The sequence below is a fragment of the Antennarius striatus genome, chromosome 19, assembly GCF_040054535.1.
Source record: "Antennarius striatus isolate MH-2024 chromosome 19, ASM4005453v1, whole genome shotgun sequence".
In the NCBI taxonomy this organism is placed as follows: Eukaryota; Metazoa; Chordata; class Actinopteri; order Lophiiformes; family Antennariidae; genus Antennarius; species Antennarius striatus.
The window spans coordinates 12075567-12101572 of NC_090794.1; the positions used below are offsets into that span (position 1 = coordinate 12075567).

The 26006-nt window shown below is 39.2% G+C and overlaps 1 protein-coding gene across 1 annotated transcript in view; it reads left to right on the forward strand.

Moving 5' to 3' along the window:
• Positions 1-25618, forward strand: part of nbas (NBAS subunit of NRZ tethering complex) — a 152015-nt gene extending 126397 nt beyond the window's left edge. The window contains exons 50-53 of the mRNA XM_068342764.1: positions 7022-7161; positions 11880-12027; positions 13566-13700; positions 24694-25618. Coding sequence (XP_068198865.1) covers positions 7022-7161; positions 11880-12027; positions 13566-13700; positions 24694-24969 — 699 coding nt within the window. The 3' untranslated portion in view covers positions 24970-25618. The remainder of the gene's footprint in view (positions 1-7021; positions 7162-11879; positions 12028-13565; positions 13701-24693) is intronic.
• The last annotated feature ends 388 nt before the right edge of the window (positions 25619-26006 follow it).

Consider the following 26006-nt stretch of genomic DNA (forward strand, 5'->3'; position numbering starts at 1 on the left):
AAAGGGAAACAAAGGTGGAGTAAAAACTTAGAGTGTGACTAGAGGACATGGAAAAGATTTTTGGTTGGTTTGCTGATTGTGTTGTAAACCATAATTATATTATTTTATGCTTAATTATGATGATTATAAACTTGCAAAAATTTTGGTTATACAATGCTTTTAAAGGCAAATAAAAAAAATGGTGATGCAATTTATAAGGTTACAGTAATGTGAAGAGTTATCATAGTGTTCAATGAGTCAGTGGTACCAACCAGTTCATGTGTTCTTTGGTAAGTAATATCGTCTTCAGCCTGTCCTTGTTTTTTTTAACAGTGGGACTGCTTCTGATAGATTAGCTTCACACAGGTCTCTTCTAATTATCACAGTATTCACAGGTAACTTTAGACCATCTTTGATCATGCTGGAGCTGATCATTGACTGAGTCTATGCCATGCTGGCTCTTCTTCGATCCATTTGAATGGTAGTCTTCTATTTCTTCCACATCTTTGGTTCGGTTTCCATTTTAAAGCATTGCAGATCATTTTAGTTGAGAGAGTTCCTGCACATCTTGACGTGTTTTCCCCTCTCCAATCAACCTTTTAATCAAGGGACACTGCTCTTCTGAACAGTTTCTGGTATTACCCCTTTTAATCAGGCTGTCACAGAGAAACACATGTACATATTCTGCCTTCATCATTAAGTAAGGGCCACCTAATTGACACCTGTTCTTTCACAGAATGAATGACCTCTCTATTTGATTTCCATACTGGTATTATTTAGAACTTGCCTCTTTCAATTAATTATTCAGCTACACAGACTCTACAGCATGCTTATCATGAATGTCTGATGATTTTCTATAACTCTATTTCTCCTGCTGGTAAATTATTTGACATCACCTTTCATTCATCACTAATAACACACTGGATGTATCTCTGTGTGTTTTCATCATCATCATCCACATCATCATCATCATCATCATCATCATCATCATGTACATCATGATATTATTAGGAATTTATTTATTCATTTATTCATTCATTCATTAAGGTAAAGTATAGTACAATATACAAATTATACAAGCCAATGCAAGTAGCATTGGCTTGTATAATTGAATATCTGGTTAAGTTAAAAATGTATTAATTATTTTTTTTTTACCAGGAAATTCTCATTGCAATTATGGTTGTCCCTTTCATTGTAAAGGCAGGCAGCAGCTCACTAACATAGTTGCAAACAAGCAGGCAGATTTACAATGAAGATAAACAAAAAACTTGTTTTACATGAAGACTGTAGACACATCGACCACACAACCCCCACACCCACGATAGTTTTCTCTCCCTGAGTTACAGCGTAAAAACATTGTGAAAGAGCAATAATGTGGTGGCTGGTTACAACTAGTCATGTTTCATTTACCTCAGCTTTCCATTCTGCTTTCTTCATTTCTCTCCTTTGCTCTTTTTTTCCCATGTTCCTGAGTATCATTTTGTTAAAAGCATGGCTGCTTACAGTCACAGTGGGTGACCATCTTGCATGTGGTTGGCATAATTTAACAATGTGTTCTATGCCAGCAGGAAAAAAGAAGTAGCTTCTGAGGCTTGAAATTACAGAAAGTGAGAGCTACTAGGATTTTGTTTGTTTGTTTGTTTGTTTGTTTGTTTGTTTTCTTTCATGCTTTTTCACATTAACATGTGTGGCTTTTTTTTTTTGGGCATCATACTGTTTGTTGACCCCTCAGCATCAGCGGCTGAAACTTGTTCATATGAATTGCTCTGTTGACATAAATTCTGTCTGTTTGCCTACGTGTGCACTTGCATTCTCCCTCCTACCTGTGTTTTCTGTGTGTACGTGGTTTTTTTTTTGGTTGATACCCTGCTTTTACCGAAAAGAGTTGGATTTAATTATGTCTTCATTCAGTTATTTTTTTTCCTACTGTTGGAAATGGCTTCTCAATAATTTAATACGGGGGTAATTAAAACGTCAGAAAAATTTAAATTGTTCAAATAAGTAGCGTTCTGCTACTACTACTAAATCTAGTAAATGTTAATAATAATAAGTCCCAAATAAAGTGGTAATTGAACCTTTTCTTTCCTCGGGTTAAATAATGGAAATGCCAGAACTGCTGCGCACCATCTCTTCATCATAATGAACTTAAGTAGCTAAACAATTTAGCAACTTGGGAATTTTAATGGGAATTTAATCGACATATTTTGCTCACCTCAAAGTGAAATTTAAAAGTTTAATAGGTAATAGGTTATTTTGTTTCATGCTTTTGTTTGAACTGATTCAAAGAAGTTCATTGGTGCTGATAACGCCAAAACCATTATGAACAGCTCAATTGTTATTTAGAATGAGTCACTTTCATTTTTCATTTGACTTATACCTGACCACCTGTCAGTACAGTAGGCTGAGTGATTATCAACCAACTTCCACACTGTCTGGGTTAGCGTAGGTGTTTCAGAAACGTGATAGTGGATTTTCTTTATCTCTAGAATCATTCTTAGAAGAGAAGCACGGTATCTCATGTCTCTCTTGAATAGTTTATCACGTTGACACGGCTCTAGGTCCCAACCCTGCCTGGTCCCTGAAAATCAAAATGCTAATATTGAGTTTGGGAAATTAGTTTTTAATATCATGTTCCACAAAATTGGAACATTTTGTGGAAACATACAAAGTTAGAAGAGCTGGGCTCTATAATTAAAGCAATTTTCAAAATGCTTGGAGTAGTGCCACTGTGTTACAATAATAACAATAATAAATATAGTTTCTATACAGTAAATGTAGTTTATATACAATATTTCAGTTTGTATATCTGCATTGTATATCATAGGGTAACTTTGAAAAATAGAACATTTTCCCATGATGATTATTAATGACATGGAACCTGAAAACTGTTGCTGGCCAACTAGGTTATTGCCAGGATTTTACGTTGGTTTGAAATTCTTTCCCCAAGTTGTGTTGAATTGTATTAATATCCACATATTTAAAATGTATGATATATGTGGAAATTCCATGATAAAACCATAATATCAGACTTCATACCAAACATTTGAAAACAAATGTATTGTTGCTATAAACCAAGCGCATCCAACATAGTCCAAAATCAACGTGGTGACAACTTTGTGTTGATGGGTTGCGCTGGGCGGGCATTGTGAAGCCATAGATGAATGTTAGCAGACTAACTGGAGAAAGAAAGCTCACTAATGGTGAGATTGGGAAAGGAGCTCACGTTAAAGGAAAAGGCACCTGTCAGAAGAACAAGTGGAAAAGAAATTTTAGAGAAGTGATAGTTCTGTTAGGGGACTACATGAACAGAACTGTATGTAGTTACTTAAAGAGCATTTTTTTCAGATGCCCGAGGAGCATTTTGAATACCACATCGATGGTCCCATTCCAAACGGAAACCATAGCTGGACAGACTGTCGGTGCTAGCCACTCAGAAATTGTTTCTGCTTTCTGTGTCGTTCCTGCTGTTTGAACTCTCTGCTCAAAAACATGAAAATTGTTGGAACTGTTATGACACTCTAAAATTATGTTAACAGGGAAGTCCATGTATGGTTATTTCTTCTCACATAGCAGATGCCTTACTCCATATTGTTGACATGATTCCTTCTGGCAGATGCGCCGTGATTGGTTGGGCACCGTGATCGCTTAGGCGCTTGATTGACAGGTAGTGGGTGGAGTTGGTGACAGTGTGAGACTTCTCAAGTGAGCTTATTCAAATATATAGGTGGGGATGTATATATATTACATTATATTATATCATATTATATTCACGGTGAGCCCCTGCCCTCCTGCACTTTGTTCTTTGTACAAAACCACAGAGGAAATGTTGATTTTAATGACTAGGCATAATTAATTATCATCCTCCCTTGTTAAGAAATTAAAGCCTCAGCCACATAATAACGGACACTGATTTAATTTGTGGTCCACTGCAGGTGAGTTTGATGAATGTGTGTATCTGTGCACAAGTGGGTGAGAGGAGGCAGTGGCTTTCATCCCCTTGAAATTCACTAAATAATGAATCTTCTTTATATCCAGTATTAATAACAAAGTAAGACATTAACAATAATGATCAAGTGTCAATTTGAGATATTTAAATTGCAATGATGGCTTCTACTAGATGGTTTGGATTCCATTTCCTTTTACCAAATTCCTTTCATTTCCAGGGGGTGCTGAGGTTCAGCTTTTCTCATTTATTGCTCCATCCTCCATTTAATGGCACTTCACTACAACACCACTGCTGTTTTACCAGTTATTAAGATCTTTGTGTATTTTAGAATTAAAGTTTTAAGATCTCAGAAATCAAGTGTATTCGTCACTTTATTAAATATCTCAACTTTCTGAGGATTTCTTAATTAAGAAAGGTGCATAGCATCTTATATCGTTGCGTAATGAAACAGTTCCAAGAAAAGGTAGATTCAAAGATCCTCTGACCACTTAGTAATATATACATTTTGTAAATTAATACTTGTTAAATGGGAATATTTTTACTGTTCTTCTAATCTCCAGTTAGTAGTTCTTTAGACAAAATGCTTTTTTTGTTATTCTTTATCCAAAGATAGCCTGCTAACTTTGTTAGCTTAAGCTTCACCGCTCCAAAGCTTGAAATGTTGTTAAGAGACTTTATTAAGATTAAATTCAACTTTATTGATCCTAACGGGGAAATTATTTTTTCACTCGAGCTATACATGCATATACTGTATATATGTGTTAGATACGCGTTTTTTGAACATTGTGTACAGGCCCCTGAAACAAACACACAACACACTAGCGGCCTGTAAGCATGCAAATTAGTACAGTACAGGGGAGGCAGAGTGATGGGGAGTGGCTTTGGGATGCACCCCAATTGAGCAGCTTGTTAGGGGGACAGCCCTCGGCAGTGACCGGGAGGTGAGCTGATACTTCCCGCTGTCGGCTCACACTCAGGAGATGGCTTGGCGGGAGCGAGAATCAAACTGCCGATCATGTGATCATAGGACGCCCGCTCTACCACTGAGCCACTGCTGCCCCTAAATAGGAATAGATGATCAAAATAAATTTAGATTTTTACAGAAATTTATTCTGTATTTGTTGAATCTAACACTCTTATACACATTATACTCTTATCCATTCTATATGTATAATTCTGATTGTGTTTTTGTATAGCCCTCCTTCCAAAGAACACCACGAACATTTGTTTCTGGTATTGTGATTTGTCTCAGTAGAACTGCAACTACTGTTTTTAAAACCATTTAATGAAATTATGATGAATGTGACTGTTTTTTTCCAAAAAAGAGTATTTTGGATCTGTAGCTTGAACAGTGCTCACCCACGTGTTTTTTTGCTTGCGCATTACACTTACCAAATAAGTGAAAATGAAAATACGAGAAATATGATGATATTTAAAATGAATAAGAATGTACAAGGCCTTAAATGCTGGTGGATATTGCATTATATAGGTTGAAGTAGTTATCCTGTATAAATCTTTGATGTACTAGAAATGTACTGTGTGTGTGTCTGTACGTGTGTGTCCATGCTTGCACACATGTGACGGCCATGCCTTGGCAGTTGGTAGTTTCCCCACAGAAATCAGCTGCTCTCTGAACTGTTAAATCACACTGGAAGCTAAGCTTTGAAAAGAAAATTAATTACTTCCCCTCCTCCTCCTCTCATTTTCTCCACATTAACCCTCCTTCATTCTTTCTCACTTTCTTACAGTGTTCTTTTCCAATTTCTGTCCTATATTAGTGTAGAATTAGTTTGGCCAGAGACAATGTTTTTTACACACCAACAGTGAAACCTACCCTTATGCACAATGCTTTTTTCCCCATCCTTTCAATACCTTGTTTGAAGTTCGAGGGCTTTGATACTCATCCAGATTGAGAGCTTGTTATTGCACAATCCATTTGGGGCTTGTTTTGGCAGGATTGTCGAGCCCGTAAATTCTGCTGCAATCATTAGGATGTCAAGTCTCACCATCACAACGATAGCATGCTTCATTTGAAATCAGCGAAAGCTGCTCCCCTGTGTCTCTTGCATTTGTGTGGGACAGTGTCAGTGCAGGGATATTCAATTAAAACCGAATACCCCTAAGTAAGCCAAATCTGCTTCTGCACTGAGGTTCTGACAGTAAGCACCCATAAAATGGGCTGATGCTTTTTTTCCATTCTGAGGTAGTAATTTTTTTCTAAATAAAAGCACTTAGTCAACATTGCAAATGTCATCTCTAAATGTGCATTGCAAATAAATAATTTTCAGTCCATAAAAACATTCCACCCTTGAAGGAGAAACGTAGCGTATAGTCGTAGTTCAGGCGTCGGGAGTCAAGCTTGGCTGTTATTCTCAGCTACATCCACTAATAGCAGATAATCTTAAACCAGCCAACAATCATCTGATCGCTCAATGCATCCAAGTGGTAATTCCTTACAGAGTACACTCCTTAAGCAGTTTTAGCCCCTGCCCCCTTTTTCATGCATTTGGCAACCCACCTCTGTTCCAGCACCTCTTCCTCCTGTTATGTCTGATTCAATCATGACTTTATTGTTATGGTCACTGGTCCTGTTCTAATTGGGGTCTCTGCTGGTTTCTCTCCCTGCTCACTGTGTCTTAATGTTGGCTCATTGAAGGGCAGGAAGTTGTGCTCTTCCTGCCTCAGGCTGTCTACGCAAATGTGTGGAAGCAGGAAAGAACAGACAGCCATATAAAAAATTACCACCTACAGTATACAGTATCTTACTGCAGTTACAATAAGCTATCAACTTTTGACTGAAATGGACCTGACTGATCTCAAGTTTAATATAGCTTTTTTTTTTTTTTTTTTGCATGTCATGTTCTGCCTTACTTAGCTAAACATAGCATATGGACATACATATCAGCACATGTTAGCAGCCTTTTGTGGCCATCTAGCCGCAGGAGCACTCAGATGGGATCTCTACATTTTCGTGTCTTGTCTAACTGCGTCACAATCCAGATAAAAGCCCCTCGTGGTCAGATTTTGCCCTGCACCCTTGCATGTTTTTTGTTGCTTGGTCTCATACTGACTTTCTTTTTCTTGACCTTTCTTCAGGTTCAGATCGAAGATGTGGAGAATGAAGATAAAAGATACACCCTCTTCCTAGAGCTGCTGGAAGTTGCACAAAAATGGGAAGACTTTCAGATGCTTATGCTCCTTCTACAAGCGTGGCCACCCATGATGAAGGAGGGAGTGTAAGAAAAATGTCTTTTCACTGTTCTTTGAACTTTTAATAGATTAATAGTTTTAGGAAATATCCTGCTTTGGGTTTTTAAAAGAAAATAGATGTCATGCTCATGTTGATGAATATGAATGTTTATCAATGTGCAAAAGTAACTGCTGTTCTCCTGACTACCTGGACCGATGCTTTGTAGCTTTTCTTCAGTTATGGTACCTTTTGAAGTATAGTATGTAAAATCTTACTCTCTCTCTCATCTCTAGTCTACACTCGTCCCTGATCTCTGCCACTTACTCCTTCCAGCATTGGCAAATATTTTGAGATTTCCAGTCCACGTTGTTCCAGTCAAACAAAGCAACAAGCTCATCTGATAAATCATGATTAGACATTATTTGAATTTGCTGATGCTTAGAAATAAAGGATTAGGCCATTGTGCAATTGGAATGTTAACTGATCAAAGAAAACATGTCAAAAGTACTCTGCTCCAAGGAGTTTCAGAATTTGATCATAGATTCCAAGTCACACATTGTCACTGAGATGCCTGAAAATGCTGTACGCATCTTTCATGCACCATTGAGCATCTACAGTTATGTACAGTCAGCTGTAAACCTCCACCCCATGGGAGTTAGTTGATGTCGATGTGTTGCAACAAGCAATAACATTCTGCTTCCATTTCCTTGCATAGAATTTTCCTTCCATTGATGAAAGTAACAATGACCCAGCTCTCTCGATTATATTTGAGTTCTTTTGGCAACTTTTCTTGTAACTAGTGACTTGTAATGAATCGGCTTTCAAGGAACCTTCAAGTAGGTGGTAACATTATCATGTATAAGGCAGCCATTTGTTGTTTAGTCTTAATTTATTGCTATCTATTCAAACAGACTGCCATATAAGCATTGTCTCAATCCTGGTTTTATACACATGTGCGTGTAGCTGTGTGTGTGTTCGTATTGTCAGCCTTCTTTTGTCGATCAGAAATTTATTGAAATATTGTTTCAGATTGTCAGCAGCATACCAGCAGTGTGTTTTTGCGCATTTCACAAAGATCCAGAATGGAGTCGTGTACCTCTGAACGCTCACCAATTAAACTTTTAGTGAAGGAAATGAAAACAAGCATCTTCACAACAGGTCAACCTCTAAGCTTTTTGCACCTGTTTGTGTGTTATGAGCATCAGCAAGTAATGGCATTATTATTGATCAATTTCTAATGATGTGGTAGCTCTTCTCCTAATCAATTGTTTTTGATTAAAAGTGAGCGTTGTTGAAGGGAGAGAGACAATACAGTTGTGCAGTCGGCAGTTCATTCTCACAGCTCTATCAAAGCAGACAGTTTCGATCAGCAATTGGAAATAGAGTTCTTCTCTAGTTGTTACAAATGATGACACACATACAGGCTTGTGTATAAGTGTGTATAGACTTTATTGACTATGACTTCATGGATCGATTGCTGAACAAAATTTAAGTAATGTGGTAATTTCCGATGCATTGGTTTAAAGGCTCAAAATAACCTGCCTAATTGGACACTTGCTCTTTTGATATATCAAAAAACAAAACAAAAACACAACTCCAGGATCAGACCACACAATCATTTATCTCCATCAGATGAGGATATCAGAGTCCGGCTGTGACTTAACAGGCCGTCTGAAATGTTAAACTAATCTCTCTGCTGGGGGCCTTTTGAAGTGCCCAAATCCCTCTTCATCCATAAACTTAATGCAGAACTGAGGACAGGAAGTCATGTGCATTCCTGTTTATATTTCCAACACATCTATAGAGTTATTAGACATATTGATTAGGCACGACCACAGTTTCTTCTTTGAATGCACCGTGGAGAGACATCTGAGTGATATTTGAGTGGGTGGATATAAAGATGACATGCTTATTTCTATTTTACAGAACAATTAACAAATGTGATCTTTGTGTTCTTGCATACTTTCCCCAGTGCTGTGTAATGTTTGATCAAAGCTGCACAGGCTGGAGGAGTGTGTTGGTTACGTTTGACCAACCAGTAACCGTTAGCACAGGTCTGAACCTCCTCTGGTCTCAATAAAAACAAAGTCAAGGAGGTCCTGAAAAGATTCTAGTATCCATAGATAGAAGGACCTAATGTCAAAGTAGTTCATTAGAATAAGAATCTGTTTTTCAATTTTTTGATGAAACAGCACAGGATGAAAGAAAAAATCTCTCACACTATTTTTTCATTCAACTCAATATTAAGCTGGTGTGGAAGTGGAAAATCATCCACGGCAAATCGTTAAAGGTTTCAAAATAAGGGAAATTGATTGGGAAGCTGTGACATTGTGCAGAAAGCCATGATATAAGAGAAGTATGAAACTGGCAAGTTTTAATCGCTGTTAGTAAAGGACAGCACGATTGTGTAAAGTCGATGTCTTTAGTGGTAAAGCGCCATTCAGCTGAGAAGCAGTAGAAGAAATGAGGATTAGGTTTTGAAGCTACAGCTGCTTCTGGATTTCACTGACAGTGCACTGACTTTGCGAGCGTAACAGCTGTAGTCAAACGATCAGTGCTGGGACTCTGTTATAATCATTTCTTTTATCTGCAGACTGAGCCGTTGTTCTATCTAAATTTAAACGCAAACACAATGCTGAGTACAAAGTTGCCTTTTGATCGTGGATTTAGTTTCATCTCTTCTCTGTACTTGTCCTCTAATTTGAGCCAACATGCATCCGTATGCTAACAACAGTAGACTGTAATGTGCGTCTTTGAATCACAGAAGCCTGAAATTGAGGTCTGATCTGTATTCAGTGTGCATTTCATGTGAAATTGCTGTTACATCTGGCAGTGATAATTTGGGACACAAAACTCTGAATAACTTAACCTTCAAATGCCTCATTTAAGATGTTCCGTTAGAGTTAGTCTTAACTCTTGGTCTGACTCAGCATTTAACCCTCCATGGGCTCGAGGAGTGTTTACTGCATGCCTACAGAGTTAAAGGTATTTATTTTATTTATTCATTTTCTCTTTTTGGAGACACTGTTCTCGAAGCTATATTGAGCTGCATCTATAAAGCTTATCCTCTATAGTCTGTCCACATAAACTGAGTCATGATTCAAAGCACGAATGGAGGCTGGCTGTGACTCATGCTGTACCCTGTGAGAGATTTGGCAAGCACTCAGACACTTGCATGCAGCAGTGCCTCCCTGTCCCCTAGTAAAGCACAGGAAGCAATAGTATGCCAACAGCACAAGTGGACTCTTGTTTGTTCCCGTGGCTGCACCATTCAAAGGTGAAGCAGCTTGTCAGGACAAAACGCCTCAATAGCTGGATGGAGAGCTGCCTGTTCTGCTGGCAGTCGCACACGGAGGAGCCCTGCTATTCTCACTGCTGTCTTCCCCTCTTTCCTCTCTATCCATTCTCTCGCTTGCCAGTTCTTTTCTGTCACACTTTTTACTCTCCCACATAAGTGCAGACACACACACGCACACACACACACACACACACACACACACACACACACACACACACACACACACACACACACACACGCACACCAGCTCTTACCTCAGGGCCTTCTTCCTCTAATACACTTTGGCAAGACTCACTTCAGCAGCCTTATCTGACATCAGGCATCAACCACTTGACATTTTTGTTTATTTCTCATCACACAGCTGAGGATGAATCAACATCTTACCATCTGGCCTTTATCATGGGAAAACATCCAAAATGAAACAAGGGCATACACGTCTCATCTCCCATTTCTGTCTGTAGCTTATAATTTAACGCACTGCTTGTCATGTTAATTACACACATAGCTTCCAGCAGTGCTCACAGTGGTAAAGCATTCTAATTAAGTTTAAAGAATTTATAATTGGTATATTAACAGCGTCACTACAGCAACAATGGGGTTTGAGGCGTGGTTTTTCTCAAAAATCCATAAACACTAACATTAGTATTATCCACCAGATGAGGGGCTGTTGTTTGCATTGCCTCCATGACGCGTTAACATTAACTGTAATAAAATGAATAATTAAAGAAAGACCCGTCCTTCAACCAAGATGTAAGTAAAGGACAATGAGCCATTGTTTGTTTCCAATCTTGTTGTTTTTTTTTTCCAAAACTGTGACTGATATGTTTTAATAAAGATCCATGAAGGTCGCACTGCCTTGGCATTGCTGGCATTTGCTGGCCTTGGTTGGAGCAAATCTGTCACTCTGGAGGCATTAGCGAACAAATGCCTGTCATAGCCTGACAGCTCTCCCCTTATGTTCAGACAGAGAGACAGATAGAGAGAAAATGCAGGATGGAGGTGTTAAATATTAACTGCAGGAGTTATGTGGTCAAACATCCTTCCTCATCAATTACATGCCAAACACAGAATTCATTAGATTTTCCCCAGACCTCCTGATAATTGCCCTCGCTTGCTTAAGTCACCCTGTTATTTGACTGAAGGTTGATGCTGTTTCCTAAAGTGACTGTTGTATTTATATTATGCATGATGCGCATATTCATCTCCATACAGTATGGTATGCATATACTAGTCAGCTGCTGCAACCTTGTTACTGTCTACCAGGTTTATCCTCTGCTGGTATGCAGGGTGATGGTTGAATAACTGTTTTCCTTTTGCTATACACTACATGTGCATTCCCAGACTACCCTCATAGTGAAGATGCATATTACTATTTTATTTACAAGTTCTCTGACCTCATTATATTCACCTCAGAACATGGACATGAGACTTTCATATTCACGGTTTGGTCCTTCTCTCTGTTTTAGGGCACAGTCGGAGCGTAACCCCTGGGTGGTGCTGACCTCGGCTCTGCTGACCCACTTCAAAGGATCAGAGGTCAATTTACACCTCGGTCAGCAGGTAGTAACCATGGTGCGATCCCTCTACAGCAATAAACACAAGCTCCCTGCAAAGGTAAGTGGCAAAAGGTATATCGTAGTCTAACACTGTTTTGTGGCTTTGTGGTTAAACGAGTGAATCCAATTAACATCCACATAGACACACTCCACAATGACTGTCCGACCACAGTGATTCTTTAAATCTGTAAAAAGTTAACTGAACCAGGACAATGTTGTTGCACTTTTGTGATAAGCGGAAGTGTAACCAAATTAATTTTCAAGGAAAATATAAGGAATTTAATTTATTTAGGGTTTTATGCTAATCTCATTGACTTCACTTCTTATTGCCCTGACTTTATCAAAATAATTTGTAGTTTTATTTTAAACATTTTATATAAAATGCTACAAAATAGATCCACCTCTATAATACCTTACTAATCTTTCAACATTTGTGATAAATAATAAAAATAACAAAGAATTAATGTAAGAACAGATGTACTTTTACTTTGGATCATTTCAAATATTTTTAAACTTTTAGCGACTATTTGTGATGAATGGCTTTTACTTGTATTTTTAAATTCATCTTTCATCTTTCTATCTGCAACGGTTGTGAAGATAATTGGCAGACGGACAGACCGACGAACAATGACAATTACAATATATCACCTCTTCGCGAGATGTAATCAGTCAATCAACCTTTATTTATATAGTGCTTAATCACATCATCAGACGTTTCAAAGCTCTTTTTTTTTAACAGAGAAACTCAACAGAGGAGTTGTGAATAATTCTTGACATCACTATGCACCTGGACAGTAAAAAAGAATATTTCCATTGATCTACTATCACCATCCATATCAGAAAACAACACTAAGCTTAGTTTATTATCACCTCTCTCTCGTGCAACAGTTTTACCCCATATTGTACATACAGGAGCCCAGAGCGATTAAGCATGTAACCTGCAACAACAAGTTAGCATCAGCTGAGCAATTTCTGTAATGCACTATAGGCACTAGATGCTTCTTGTGTCTGATGTCCCCTAATGCTATTCATGCCCCGCTGAGCACCATGGAAGTGGTGAGCCTAATGTCATTGAATGTGTCTAGCGCCAGCTGACTGTGATATTATTTTGGCGCTAATACTATTCAGTGTGAATAGGCTAGTGTCTGCCTGGCTGTCTAATAATATTCGTGTGGGAAGGGGGTAGGAGGTGTAGAAGAAGGCCTTTTACTCTGTTTTGAACAGCTTTAATTTGAATCTGCTGGAATGAAACCGCGGGGGCACAAGGGAGTCAGATTGCATTGTGATATCCATATATTACTGGATAAGGCTGCAACAGGACTGTGTGGATGGTATACGCGCGTGTTTGTGTGCAGACCTTTATGAAAGCATTATGTGCCCTTGTGTCTATACAGAACATGCACATCGATTAACCTCCGTTGTTGCACGCCAACTTTCTCCCCTCTATCTCCCCTTTTGTTCTCCCTCATCCTTTTTTACTTTGGTTTCTGATTGCCTTTCACTGATTTCATCCGATTTTTTAATCTCTCCCCTCCTCAATTCATCTTTTCATCTGCACGTCTTTTCATTCACCTTGCTGTCCTTATTTCTCTGCAGTGTATAGGATACATAACCGATTTGATGCTACAAAACCAACCTAGTCTACAGCAGCCTGCGCTCAAACTGATGGCTGAGAGTGGCGATGAACAACTGCTGCAGCTGAGTTTGGATCAGATCAACAGCATGACAACAGTAGGTTTCATTTAGAATGTCTCATCATAACTGTTTACATTTAAAGTACCAACAGTCAAAACTCAAATGTTTGTAGTTTGAATAGTTGCAAATCATTTGAGAGGCTGGGCCCATGAATTATCTTTGTCAAGAGCCTCAAAGGATGTAGTTGATTAATAATTTTCATGAAATAATCTTTTGTCACTCAAATTAAATCCAAGTAATCAGTTTGTCTGGGGAGAGGGGTGTTAAAAGTTCCATATTATGCTTTTTTTATTTCCTGTCATTCAGCTGCCAGATGTCCAACTACACTGTATTTGAAATGTCTTGCCTTATGTGTTCCTGTGATAGTGGGGATAGCCTCGGGCAGACACACCCACACATACATACACACACACACACACACATACACACCCGACTGAAGCAGTGCTAACTACTTAGCCAAATGCTAGCTGACTTCAACAGCTTGTGAGCTCTGAGCCAGGTCGTTATCACACACTGGTACCATAACCTGATAACGAACCACACAAACGCACACGCACACATACACATGACTGAAGTTGACCTTACTAGTTAGCCAAATGCTAGCTGATTTCAACAGCTTGTGAGGATCTGTCAATGTGTAGCTCTGAGCCAGGCCATTGCCACACACTGCTATCGTAGGCTGAAAACTAACACCCCCCCACCCCCCTCCACACACACACACACACACACACACACACACACACACACACACACACACACACACACACACACACACACCTGACTGGAGCGTAGCCAAATGCTAGCTGATTTCAACAGTTTGTGAGGAGCTTTCAGTGTGTAGCTCTGAGCTAGGACATTACCGCACACCATTACCCTAGCCTGAATGAACTCCCCCTCGGGGATGACCAAGCCCATATCTGGGTGGACAATCAAATATGACTCAGGATAAGTCGATTTACTCTATCAAACACCACGAGGATGACGTCGTTTTTGATTCTGCCGAACCATGAATCCAAAAGATTCCGAAAATCTATTCATGCAGGAAGCTTTTGTTTTCCAGATTCTAGGATTTGGTCGGGTTAGGGAGGACCACTATGTATATGTGGAGACCTGAAAAAATGTGTTTTTCATAATAGGACCCCTTTAAAGACTTGAGTAATAACACAACCAGAAATTGGTCTGAAGGGAAATATTATTTGTCTAGGTAAAAACAAATGATTTTGAAAGATGGACAAAAATATATGTAAGTTGATAGAACTTTTTAGTTATTTTCCAAAAATCTTTATCATCTAGTGAATCCTCAAAATGGTTGCATTTAAAGGAAAAGTAACTGATCAATTAACCCACTAATCATTTCAGAAATAGTGGCTTTATTTTTCTGTTTTCAATTCCTATTTTCAGTCAGTAGGTTTTGTTTGGGCTCAGCGATTGTGCGCTATATACCGGAACTGATGAAGATGTGATTGGAACTTTATTCTTATCTTACAACCATGGAGATAAAAATGAAGTTCTCTAAAGAATCTCAACATTTACAGAGGCCAACTTATATCCACTTGCTGACTGTCCTCTTGTTTTGGGAAGCCACAGTCAGATAAGAGAGTTCTAGTGGAAGAGTGTGTGGGCTGCTCTCCACTGTTTCCTGATCAGATAAGCATTTGTCATAAAATAGGCCTCTCAGACCCAGCAGACCCTCTTTTTGCTCCGGGATTAGATAACAGTAACAGTCTCTCTATTAAGAGCCAGAGACCCTATTAAATGAAACATTAAAGCTTCTGCATCAATACACCAGAGTAACACGCTCCTTTTTTTTAACCTGCAGAGACAAAAAGTGGGGTGAGGGAGGGGGGTTATAAGGAGTAAGAGAAGAGATAGGGGAGTTAAGGATGTGGGAAGGGGAAAAAAAACAAATGGAGGGCAGGGTGGGTGTTAAGAGGCAAAAACGGAGATAAGAAGGGAAATTAAAAAGATGGCGCAAACGTATGAAAATGTAAAGTTGGGCTGACTGAGACGAGAGGAGAGTGGACAGGCAGCACCGAGGCCAACGTATAGAGGGGTTGGTTTAGGAGCAGAAAGAAATGATAAATCAGCCGGAGAGGAGGTGTGTGAATGGATTAATAAAACAGGTTGCTTGTCAAACCTTTTTGAAAAATAATCTTGCTTCTGCCACCTAAGAGCTGAATGAACAGGGGCATGTTGGGTGCAGAGAGGAACAATGTTCATCTGGAGATAACATCAGTAGAGACAGAGAGAAATCATCTCACATCCAATACATCTGATAATGCCTCGGCTTACTGCTACTCACTGTGGAGTCATGTACATGTGGATATATAATTGTCCATGTGTCTTTCTCAGGTGTCTATTTGTAAAACAACCATACATGGATTATGTTTTGCAATTACCTGGGAGGATATTAGAGGATCTGTTCATCCAAATTAAATCTATGGGAAAAGAACAGAACAGTTGGATATCAGTAATTGGGACTGATCTGGTACAAACTTTTTGTCCTTCCCTACCTCAACATAGGCTCTCTTGTCCACTACCAGTGCTATCTTCTCTGTGATCTTGGAAGTCTGTGCAGGACTGCTGTGAACTCTCATCAGTGTTTAAGTGACAGATTTATTCACAGATAAGATGATGAAACGCTGCACAACAGTTTGTAACTGTGATGGGTTTTTTTATGGAGAACTTTTTGAAAACTGAGATTGAATGGCCGTCCAGTGCCTTCCAACTGGGATATCTAACTGAATCCACGCAGTTTGACGTTAAACTTTTTATTGAAGAATGCTGCAGTATTATTTTTTTTCGTGTAGCTAGGACTATCTGTAATGGTATGTCCGCTGCGTTATTTAAAAGAACAAAGGAGCTGTATTTTTTCACACTGGGCTCAAGTTGGTTGAAGCACAGAACAAGTCAAGATCCTGCTGTGACTGAATGAGCTGCTTGTGACACTGAATGTTATGAGACCGGGAAAATATATTTCATACCGAATGTCACATCGTGGTAATGCACAATCCTTTGACTATGTCCAGTGTCAGATCAGTGAATCATGAAAGGAAAACTTTGTTGGACTAAAATAATGTTAATGTCTCAGACAGCACTTATTCACAGGCTTTGCTTTCAACAGCTTCATGAAGTATTTGACAGAAACTCTGGCCAACCATTCAAATGGAAAATGGACTGTTTAATGCCCCGACCAGGAAGGCATTCTTACGCCTGTATTAAAACGGGAATTTTGTTTCCACATCTCAAAGGCTCTAGACACTTTTTTTTTTATTTTAAGAATGTAGTGTTTTTAAAATTTAATGGCTCTAAATTGGGCATCTTGTAAAAGATATCTTTATTTCTTTACTTATTTTTTGCATTTTGAAGCATGTATGAACTCAGTCTTCTATACATTTGCTTAGATGCACCTGTGGTCACATGACAACAAACTGAGTTTTGTTTTGCTTTTTTTTTTTCAATTATAATTGTTACCAGAACACAGCAGTGAGAAATGAGGCCTTTGATCAGACTTACAAAAGACCTGGACTCAGTATGAGTAGATCAGTAGATCAAGTGATCACATCGAGAGAGAATCAAATATTATTGATTTGGGCACAGCATAATTGAGCAAGAAATTCAAGTTAGGATCAGATTCAGTGTTGAATCAGTGTTTTGTTTCACAAGTTTTTATCTTGATAAAATTTATGAGGCTTGATATTTGGCCTGGGAAGATTTCACTTAGAATATGGATGCAGATGTCATTAAATTTAATGCGTTCTCCTTTATTAACATTAGGCCAATTAATATCAAAATGTACAGAAAATATGAAAAATAGACAAGGAATTGTATATTAGGGCTCTGTATGGTAACAGAGGGGTAGAGCTTCACAGCTTCAGAGTCATTCACAAGGATTGTTTTTAGTAAGAATGATATCTGGATGAAAAATGTTAGAATACTGTACATAAGTTATCCCATATTTACTGATTTACATTCCTTTATTCTTTCTACTGCATACCATGAGCATATGAATGTCTGTGTGTTTGTGTGTGTCTTGCTATGCACTGAGTTATGTTCAGGCAGAGGTCGAAAGGTCACAACTGTGGTAGCAGCTGATGACTAGTTTGAGATGTAAACCTTGACCTGCTGAAAAAAGGACAATACCATGAAAGGAAGAGGTTACTCTTGTGACATTATACCATACATGGTGCATTGCTGATATTTTTGTCCCCCATCCTTTAGGACACATTTTAAACAGGGACTGCCCAACTGAAATAAAAAGAGAGGTTTTCTGCTAGGGTGCTGAGAACAGGGTGGAGATTTGTAACTAAGCATCTCTGTCCGTTCTCCTAACTCTTATCTTCTCCTTTTTGTGTGAGTTTTCAATGTTCTAGGTTGTTTGAACTTGACAAAAAACAGATTTCTACTATCATGGAAAATCATGTTTTACTCGATTCAACTCACAAGGTACTGATTATGAAACATTCCGAATGCCGGCATTGTGTTTCCAAGGTCAAGAAATTTCCTGCTGTTTTTCTTCAGGCATTTTTCAAGGACAGTCATTGTGACGACACTAATATAGTCCGTGTTGTCATAGAAAGCCATAGAAAAGTTGGTGTCGTTTTAAAATTTTTTCCCACTTTTTGATTTTAAATTAACTCACCTACAGTTGGTTCTGTTCAAAAAGCAACAATTTTCTCCACTGCTGCTGATTAAATACATGAACATGTTGCCTTACTCTTAGTAATTGGCATGCCTTATCTTTTCCTGTTGCTTCATGGTGCTGTATTTGATGTCAGAGATTACTATAAGCATTGTTTTTCTGATTATAAACGCATATTAACAATTAATTATGAGATTCTGAAGATTAGTTTGTAATTAAAATGTGTTTGTAAACTTTGATTAGTAGTCTTTTTTTTTTTTGAGCTGTGGTGTGTGGTGTTCATTTTGCACCACATTAATGTAGTTTGGGTCACTCTGGAGAACACCGCAATAGGCCTAGTGATACAGACGGAGGGAGGAAGGAGTGGGAGTAGAGTCTGTGTATGAAAGGGACACAAAGAAATAGCACAGAGAGCAGGCAATGAAGATGTTTCGTTGTTGCTCGTAATGCAGAAAATACAGACATTTGCCACTCAAGCTCTCTCCATTTCATCATTTCCTCCTTTGTTCACTCTATTTCTCCTCTGCTCCTCTGAGTTTAGATGTATGGATCAATGAGGAGAAGAGGAGCAGAGATCCATGGGTTAACACCATCCTGATGTATGGAAGATGCAGATAAGAGCTTTCTTTCCAGTATGAATGAGCTGTCAGAATATGTAGAAGTGGGATGTGTATATTCAGCCAATGGCCACACCAGCAGCCAACCGTTCTGTGGTTTCGTCCCCCTCCTTCTGTCTCTGGCTCTTTAAACTAATCTGTATTTTTCTGCATCAGATTGTACATTAATCAACTCTTCTCTTTTAACTACTGCAGCATTCACTTCAAGCTTAGCACAGACACAGTTTACAGCAATGTCAAAGTTTAGCTCCCAGAAAATCCCAATAGTTTTGTAAATGAAAGCTGAGGTCATGAATGTAAATGCAGCGACTACTGGAACCAGCACATGATATACTGTAGGTAGCTGGAAAATGTTAACATTGATTGCTAAATTGGTTCTAAATTCACATTTAGTTGACTTTTGAATGTTTGTAGCTGACCTACTCTAATAAGGGAACCCTATAAATATCATATATAAAGCCATATCATACAGTATATGGCTTCATACATGATATTCATGCCAAAAACCTGAGGCTCTAGCCACATGTGTAAGTAGGAAAATTCTTAATCAGTTGTAGATTCATATATTAAACAGGAAAAAAAAAATTTCATTATATTGCAGTGCAGGTCAGCATGGTGGTGCAAGGTGTAGCACCATTTCGTCAGATGATGTAGTTAACCAGTGACATGCTAACTGTAAAGTAATTCTAGGGGTAAGATAACTGGACTCGCTAACAATTGCAGCTGATGTTAGAGAAGTTACAGGTACAGTACTTTCCTAACCCCCCCTCCCCCCCTTTTTTTTTAATGCTGACTGTCTCCCTCTCCATACACTTACTACAACATACGAAGGAAGCCAAAGTTCAGCAGATCATGAACCTCACCTCTTCCTTCTGCTCAGTGCTGTGAAGACAACAGAGAATAGTTTGTGACAAAGCTCAGATAATATAATTAATCATATAGATGCCATATTGTGTAATTTTTTTTCTTGCAAGTTCATTCTGCTTATGTGCATCAGTATCCACTTATATCCACATCAGTATCCACTTATCCATATGTATTTTATTTATTTTCTCTCTTTAAACAGGGACTGTTTGGTGTTGATCATGTGTGTGTGCTGCTAAAGCAACAGGGACAGCTAGGATGGAGAGATGAGGGGAGCCTGAGGGAAGGAGAGGAAAAGATGACAGAGGGAAGGAGATGTGTGTTGTCTGGCATTCCAAAGAATGTGTATGATTTAAATGATAAAAGAAAGCCTGGCCATGCATTATGTATCAGGCATTGTACGTGTATGGTCATTCCAATTAAGCTCTCGGCAGGGTTGAGTTTAGGTAGAGAGAGGGCGGAGGAAGACTTGCACAGGAAATGAGAGGCGTGCAGAGCGGGAAGAGAAAACAATGGTGCAAAAAGATTTGATCCGGACCAATCAGGTAACATTTATCTGTCACTGGAAACAAGCAGAGAAGACAACCTTGGCTGCCATTCACAGGATGGGAAAACAAGAAATGAAAAGTAATAATGGAAGCCAGAGGGGGTTTGGACGTCTTAAGGCTGCCGTCTGATGTCTCTTGTCATTCTGAGTGTTTGTTCATTCAGTCATGGGGCACGCCAGCTGTGAGCATACATACACGAGACAGAAAACCCCTCATGCTCTGCTTCACTGAAAAGACAAAGTTGTTTGAACCCCAAGAGAAGATCTGGGGGGCTTTTAAAACTGCATCTTCCAGCACGCAAAACGCAGACACCAGAGGACAGCTTTTCAACTTCCCCAGGCCGCTAACCTTTGAGAAAGAAACAAGTACATGATGGATGTGTTCCCTCCTCAATCAGATTATATTTGAGATGAACCGTTTGTAAAGGTGAGGCCGAGGCAGTGCTGCTGGAGAATCTCTAAGACAGAGAGAAAGAAGTAATGAGGAGGGAGGTATGGATGGATATAGATTTCAGGTTCATGGGAGCAGAGCAGATCAACATTTAAACACTTTAATGTCAGTTTGTGAGGCACTTTGGCTTCAGATGTTATGTTTAAATCATTACAGAACAAATGGAGCAGAGTCACAGCTTGTCTGCTTAAAATTGTGTGTTTTTCCGAGAACAATGTCATGTTGTTTTTGCTAAACATGAAGTTGGTGGCAGTTAGCTTAGCATAATGTTTGGAAGCACATGGAACTACTCTACGTCTGTGTGCAAATGTTGCTTATGGACTGCTGGCTGCAGTATTATAATGAGCAGATAGGAGAACTGTTTTGTTTTTTTTTGTTTTTTTTATTATTTTATTTTATTTTATGCAAAGTAAGAAAGTGAATGAGAGTGTTTCCCAGAATGTCAAACGATTGCTTTAATAACAGCCTGCTCGGAATCACAAGTTTAGACAGAAATTTGCAGAACAGAATATTATGATGTAATCATGTTTTGATACTCAATTAAGTTCTACAATGTTAATAAACAAAAAATTAGCAGATATCAAATTAAACTTAAAATAAATACAAAAAATTTCAAGTTTCATACAATTGTATGAGACTTGTAATTGTAGGGGGTTTGTTGCAATTGTAGGGGGTGGATGGGTTTTTCAGATTGAAGGCTGTGTTTATATATATATATATATATATATATATATACTGTATATGTATACACAGATACACACACACACATATATTCTCTCCCATATGCTGCATACATTCTGGACGAACAGAATTGCCTGAAATGTGCTGGATCTATTTGTGCTGGAAAAAGCACATAAAGTTGTCTGCTGTGATTTTCAGATTCCCCCCTGTCCGCGCGTCTCTCTGCTGCTCCTTCACATCTATTTTCAGCTCAGCTGTCAATCCAACTGACTCTAACCCTCAAATCTGCTGTCTCTCTTGACAATGTCAAACAGTAATAGCCTGGGAGGTGTACGTGTGTGCATGTCAGCCAGCATAGAGGACCATTCCTGAGCTCCAGTGATCTATTCTGCTTTTTCTCAGACCCGTGAAGGACCAGGGAGGCATGAAAACTCCTGGATGTTTGTGTTTGTTAGTTTGTGTTGATATTTGTACAGACATGGCAGTAAACTGAAAGTTTGTTCACCCCTGCTGGTGAGATTTCTGTAAAGATCACTCAGTGATGTTAATATGTTCTCACGCTTACTGTACTTTTGGCTGCCACCCAGTTCATCATTCAGACCAATGATCTCTATGTGTGTGTCTCACAATTGAATTCTGTCTGTTGGTGTGAGGTGTGAGTCCTCATTACAGCCAAATGCTGCTGAACCGAGAACCAGTTCTTTGTTGGTTCCCCTCAGCAGCCATCCCATGATAGCCTCAAATGACACCAGCAGAACACCATTGAAGTGAAAATAGACTGAAGATTGAAATATTGAAGAATAAAATTTCAGAATAACACATTTTTCATCCAGGTGTTCGCCATCCTCATAGCAGTGACAGGTCGGTTCAGACTTTAATAACTTGACTTTATAGAATTTCTGTCGGAACTAATTAAACGTGACTCATCAGCAGCTGAAATTAAGAAACGGGAAGATTCCAGTCCACCAAATTAAATCCATAAGTCAAAGTTATTTGTCAGCATGCAACCTTTATTTACAGGGATGATTATTTTTACAATTACATTTTTATTGTTTTATTCTACCAGATTTCAGAAACACTCAGATATTTCCAAGATCTAAAACACAGAAATGCAGCATGAAGAGAAGACTTTCACTCACGAACCATCTTTTGAACAATTAATAGATTGTCAAAGATCATGACTAACTTGACACTCACCAATAATATTGTCCAAAGATGTTCAGTTTCAGTCTTAGCTGACTAAATTTGATCTAACTTCCAAACAGTGTGCTCCAAATATTCCAGCTACACACTGTCAGCCTTTCTCACCATCACACCTGTGTGTTTCCCGTTTCATTTGCTGTGTTCCCAGATCTCAGGAGGTGCTTTATTGAGTGCAGCGTTGCCCAGGCAATAGCAGTAATGGCCATTAGGAAACACAGATTTTAATGAACCAAATTAGCCTTTTAAAAACGATGACAGAAAAATCTTTTGGGAGAAAAAGTTACACACAGACACACATGCGAGTTCTGTTTGAATTTGAATTAATATTTGTAAGCTATGGAGTCAATGTTCACTGCAGCTGCAGAAATCCCATGCTAATCTGGACCTCTGTTAACACTCTGAAATCAAAAGTTTTTAGCTGAAGTGTTAAGTTGTTTTGAAGTTATGTGTGCACTCAGCTCTTGGAAACAGTTGGTGAATTTAAAAATGTATGTGTCTGATGTTCTCAGTTCTCCTCTACAGCTCGCTCCCTCCGTCTTTGTCTGTCAAACATTTCCACACCCCTAGGCCCTCCCTTTTTTAACATCTTTCTGTATTAATTCACATTATGAGTGACCTCCTCATCTGCCTGTCTTCTCTCTCCCTGGCCCTCATCCCTACTGCGGCTTGTCATTTTTCATTTTGTCCCCCCTGTCAATGGAATGGATCTATGAAATGGGTAGTAATGCACGACATATTTCATCTCCATAACTGCTGTATAGTAACTCCCAGTACTAAAGCAACCATGAACTTTTATTTAGATGATTAAGTGCATTCAATCCAGTATATATTCAAAGAAGTTGAATCTTGGGACGTGACGATGGTGCTCTTTTTCTGATCTTGCATGACTACAAGATAGAAACAATTCTCTGTACAAGGTCTGACTGCATGAGGGGACAATGTCCCTGTCAATGATTGCAGCTGAACATCTCTCATCTCTCGTGTGAGATAGTCAAGGTCACTGATATCTCGCATCTCATGAGTGAAGGAATTGGTGTTATTTTTTTCAGTGCTCAGTCGTCTTTTCTAGGAGAAAAGAATGACACAAAGATGACGGATTTTTGAGATGAGCAGACAGAAATTCTTGCAGGTCTGTTCCCATCCTCAACTACAGCATAAAAGACAAGGGCTCTACATTTATAATTGATCTGCTTTAGCTCCAAAAATACCCCGACAGGGACTTACTTTTTTTTTTTTTTTCCCATGTGCACACACAGCTATGTGTGTGTATTTGTACAAGTGCATGCTTAATAATGGAGACGGCAAACAGGTGAGAGGAAGAAGATGGGCTGTGTCGCAGAGAGAAGCAAATACGTTCTCCTTCAGCTCCTCCTCGGCTGTAAACCACCCCATCAGCTCTAGCAGCTATTAGCTGTTTGAACTTTCATGCAATTTATTGATATAAATAAGTAGAAGATGGGATTCAAACATTACATAAAGGACTGTTTATGACTGCGAATAATAGCATGTAATGCAGTGGTTGGTTGTGTTGTATTAATCACACACTGGTGCACATCTGTACATACACAGGACCTTTATTAAATAATTACACCATCTTATGTGTTCTTTCTTCTGCATCTCTGCTCCACCCCCATGGTTTGCGGTGCATGCCGGGGGAATCTTGTTTAGCCACAGGGTCAATGATGGGTTTAAAACCACTTCGACCTTGCAGGTCAGGCTTCCTCTAACTTCTGTCAACACACAACGTAAAACATATTTGCTGTGACACGCTGCTGTGCCTCTTGGTCTTATGTAGAATGCAGAAACTTCAATCTACCTGCTACTTTTTGTGATCACCTAGGGGGTGCTTTGAGCAGAAGACAGTTGGTTAATGGCCAGAAAGTTTTCTATTTACCAAAAGTTCTGCCTGTTGGCCTTGGTCGGCATTGACTGGGATTAATAAAACTCAACCTCAGTTACAAGAGTAAGTTAGTTTTGTCTGATTCTTTCACTGCAGGTGTGTTTACAACTCTCTCTCCCCCCAGGAGACGGCCTCCTCCTGCGATGCTGAGCTGCTCTCCTTGCTCCTAGATGCCAGTCTGTTGGTTGGCTGCGTCTCCTCGGCCCTGTACCCCCTGCTCAGCTCCCACATGCTGTCCCACCAGCAGGATGGAGGCTGGGATGTGGAGAAAGCCGCTGCGGAGCTGCTGGCAGCGGGCCACGGGCCGGAGGCAGGCTCCCTGCTGCTGGCCCACCGAGGAACCCACCAGGCTCAGTTCACCTTCAACTCGGCCTTGGCTGTCCTCAGGAAGTGGCTGTGAGGCAGGGGGGTAGGGAAAGGTGTGAGGGAAAGAACACAACAGGGAGACAGAGCAGGAAGATGTTGAGACGGGAGTGGAATTAGATTAGATTGAGATCTGAAGACATTAGCATGAGGTGAGAACATGAGAGATCTCACTCTGGGAGACGTCTGCTCAATTAGAACCACGCACACATGCACTCATACATGCACAGACAAACACACTCTGCTGTCTTTCAGTCAAAAGTAGATCAGAATGCACAATTGCTTGTGTGTGTAGTTGTGTACTTTGCCTTATTTTGTGATGAAGTAATTGAGCAGTAGAGGGAAATCTGTGGGTGGATATTAGCTTATTGTTCCGTGACAGGTTTGCCTTTTTGACATACCACCGTTAAGCACCCTGCCTCTGCTCCATTGTTTTCTCCCTAATAATGTCTAATTAATTCCCTCTAAATAAATTAGCCCCACATCTGCCCGACACTGTGTGTGCCCGTATGCACAAATACTCATTGTGAGCATCCAGAAATATCATATAGAGTTAATCATGAGGAGGAATAAACATTCATGTGTGTGTTTAGACAAACAGTAACGCTGTCTTCATGTTTGTTTAACTTTATAAAGTACAGGTTTTCTTCTGTCCCACCATTCAGATCTGAATAAAGACACGTCTAATGGCATGATCATGAGCTGACGTGTTTGATTTTGTGTCTTTTTGTTGTTGTTGGTGTCTGTGAAAAAATAACCACATTTGAGTTTATATGAGTCCAGAAACTTAATGATGCACAATCATTTTTAAGTGGTTATGTAAATCTTTTTCACTGATCTGTAACAAGCAGCCTTTTTTAATGAATGTAATAGGCCAGGGGTGTCAGACTCATTTTCACTGAGGGCCACATCAGCATAATGGCTGTCCTCAAAGGGCCAGATGTAACTTATAAACGTAATTAAATGTAACTCAATGTAATGTAAGATACATTTAACTACTCCTTAATGTTAAATAAGTCTGAATTTATTACTTATTCAAGTTACAAACATTACAACTATGTTTCTCTGTTATAA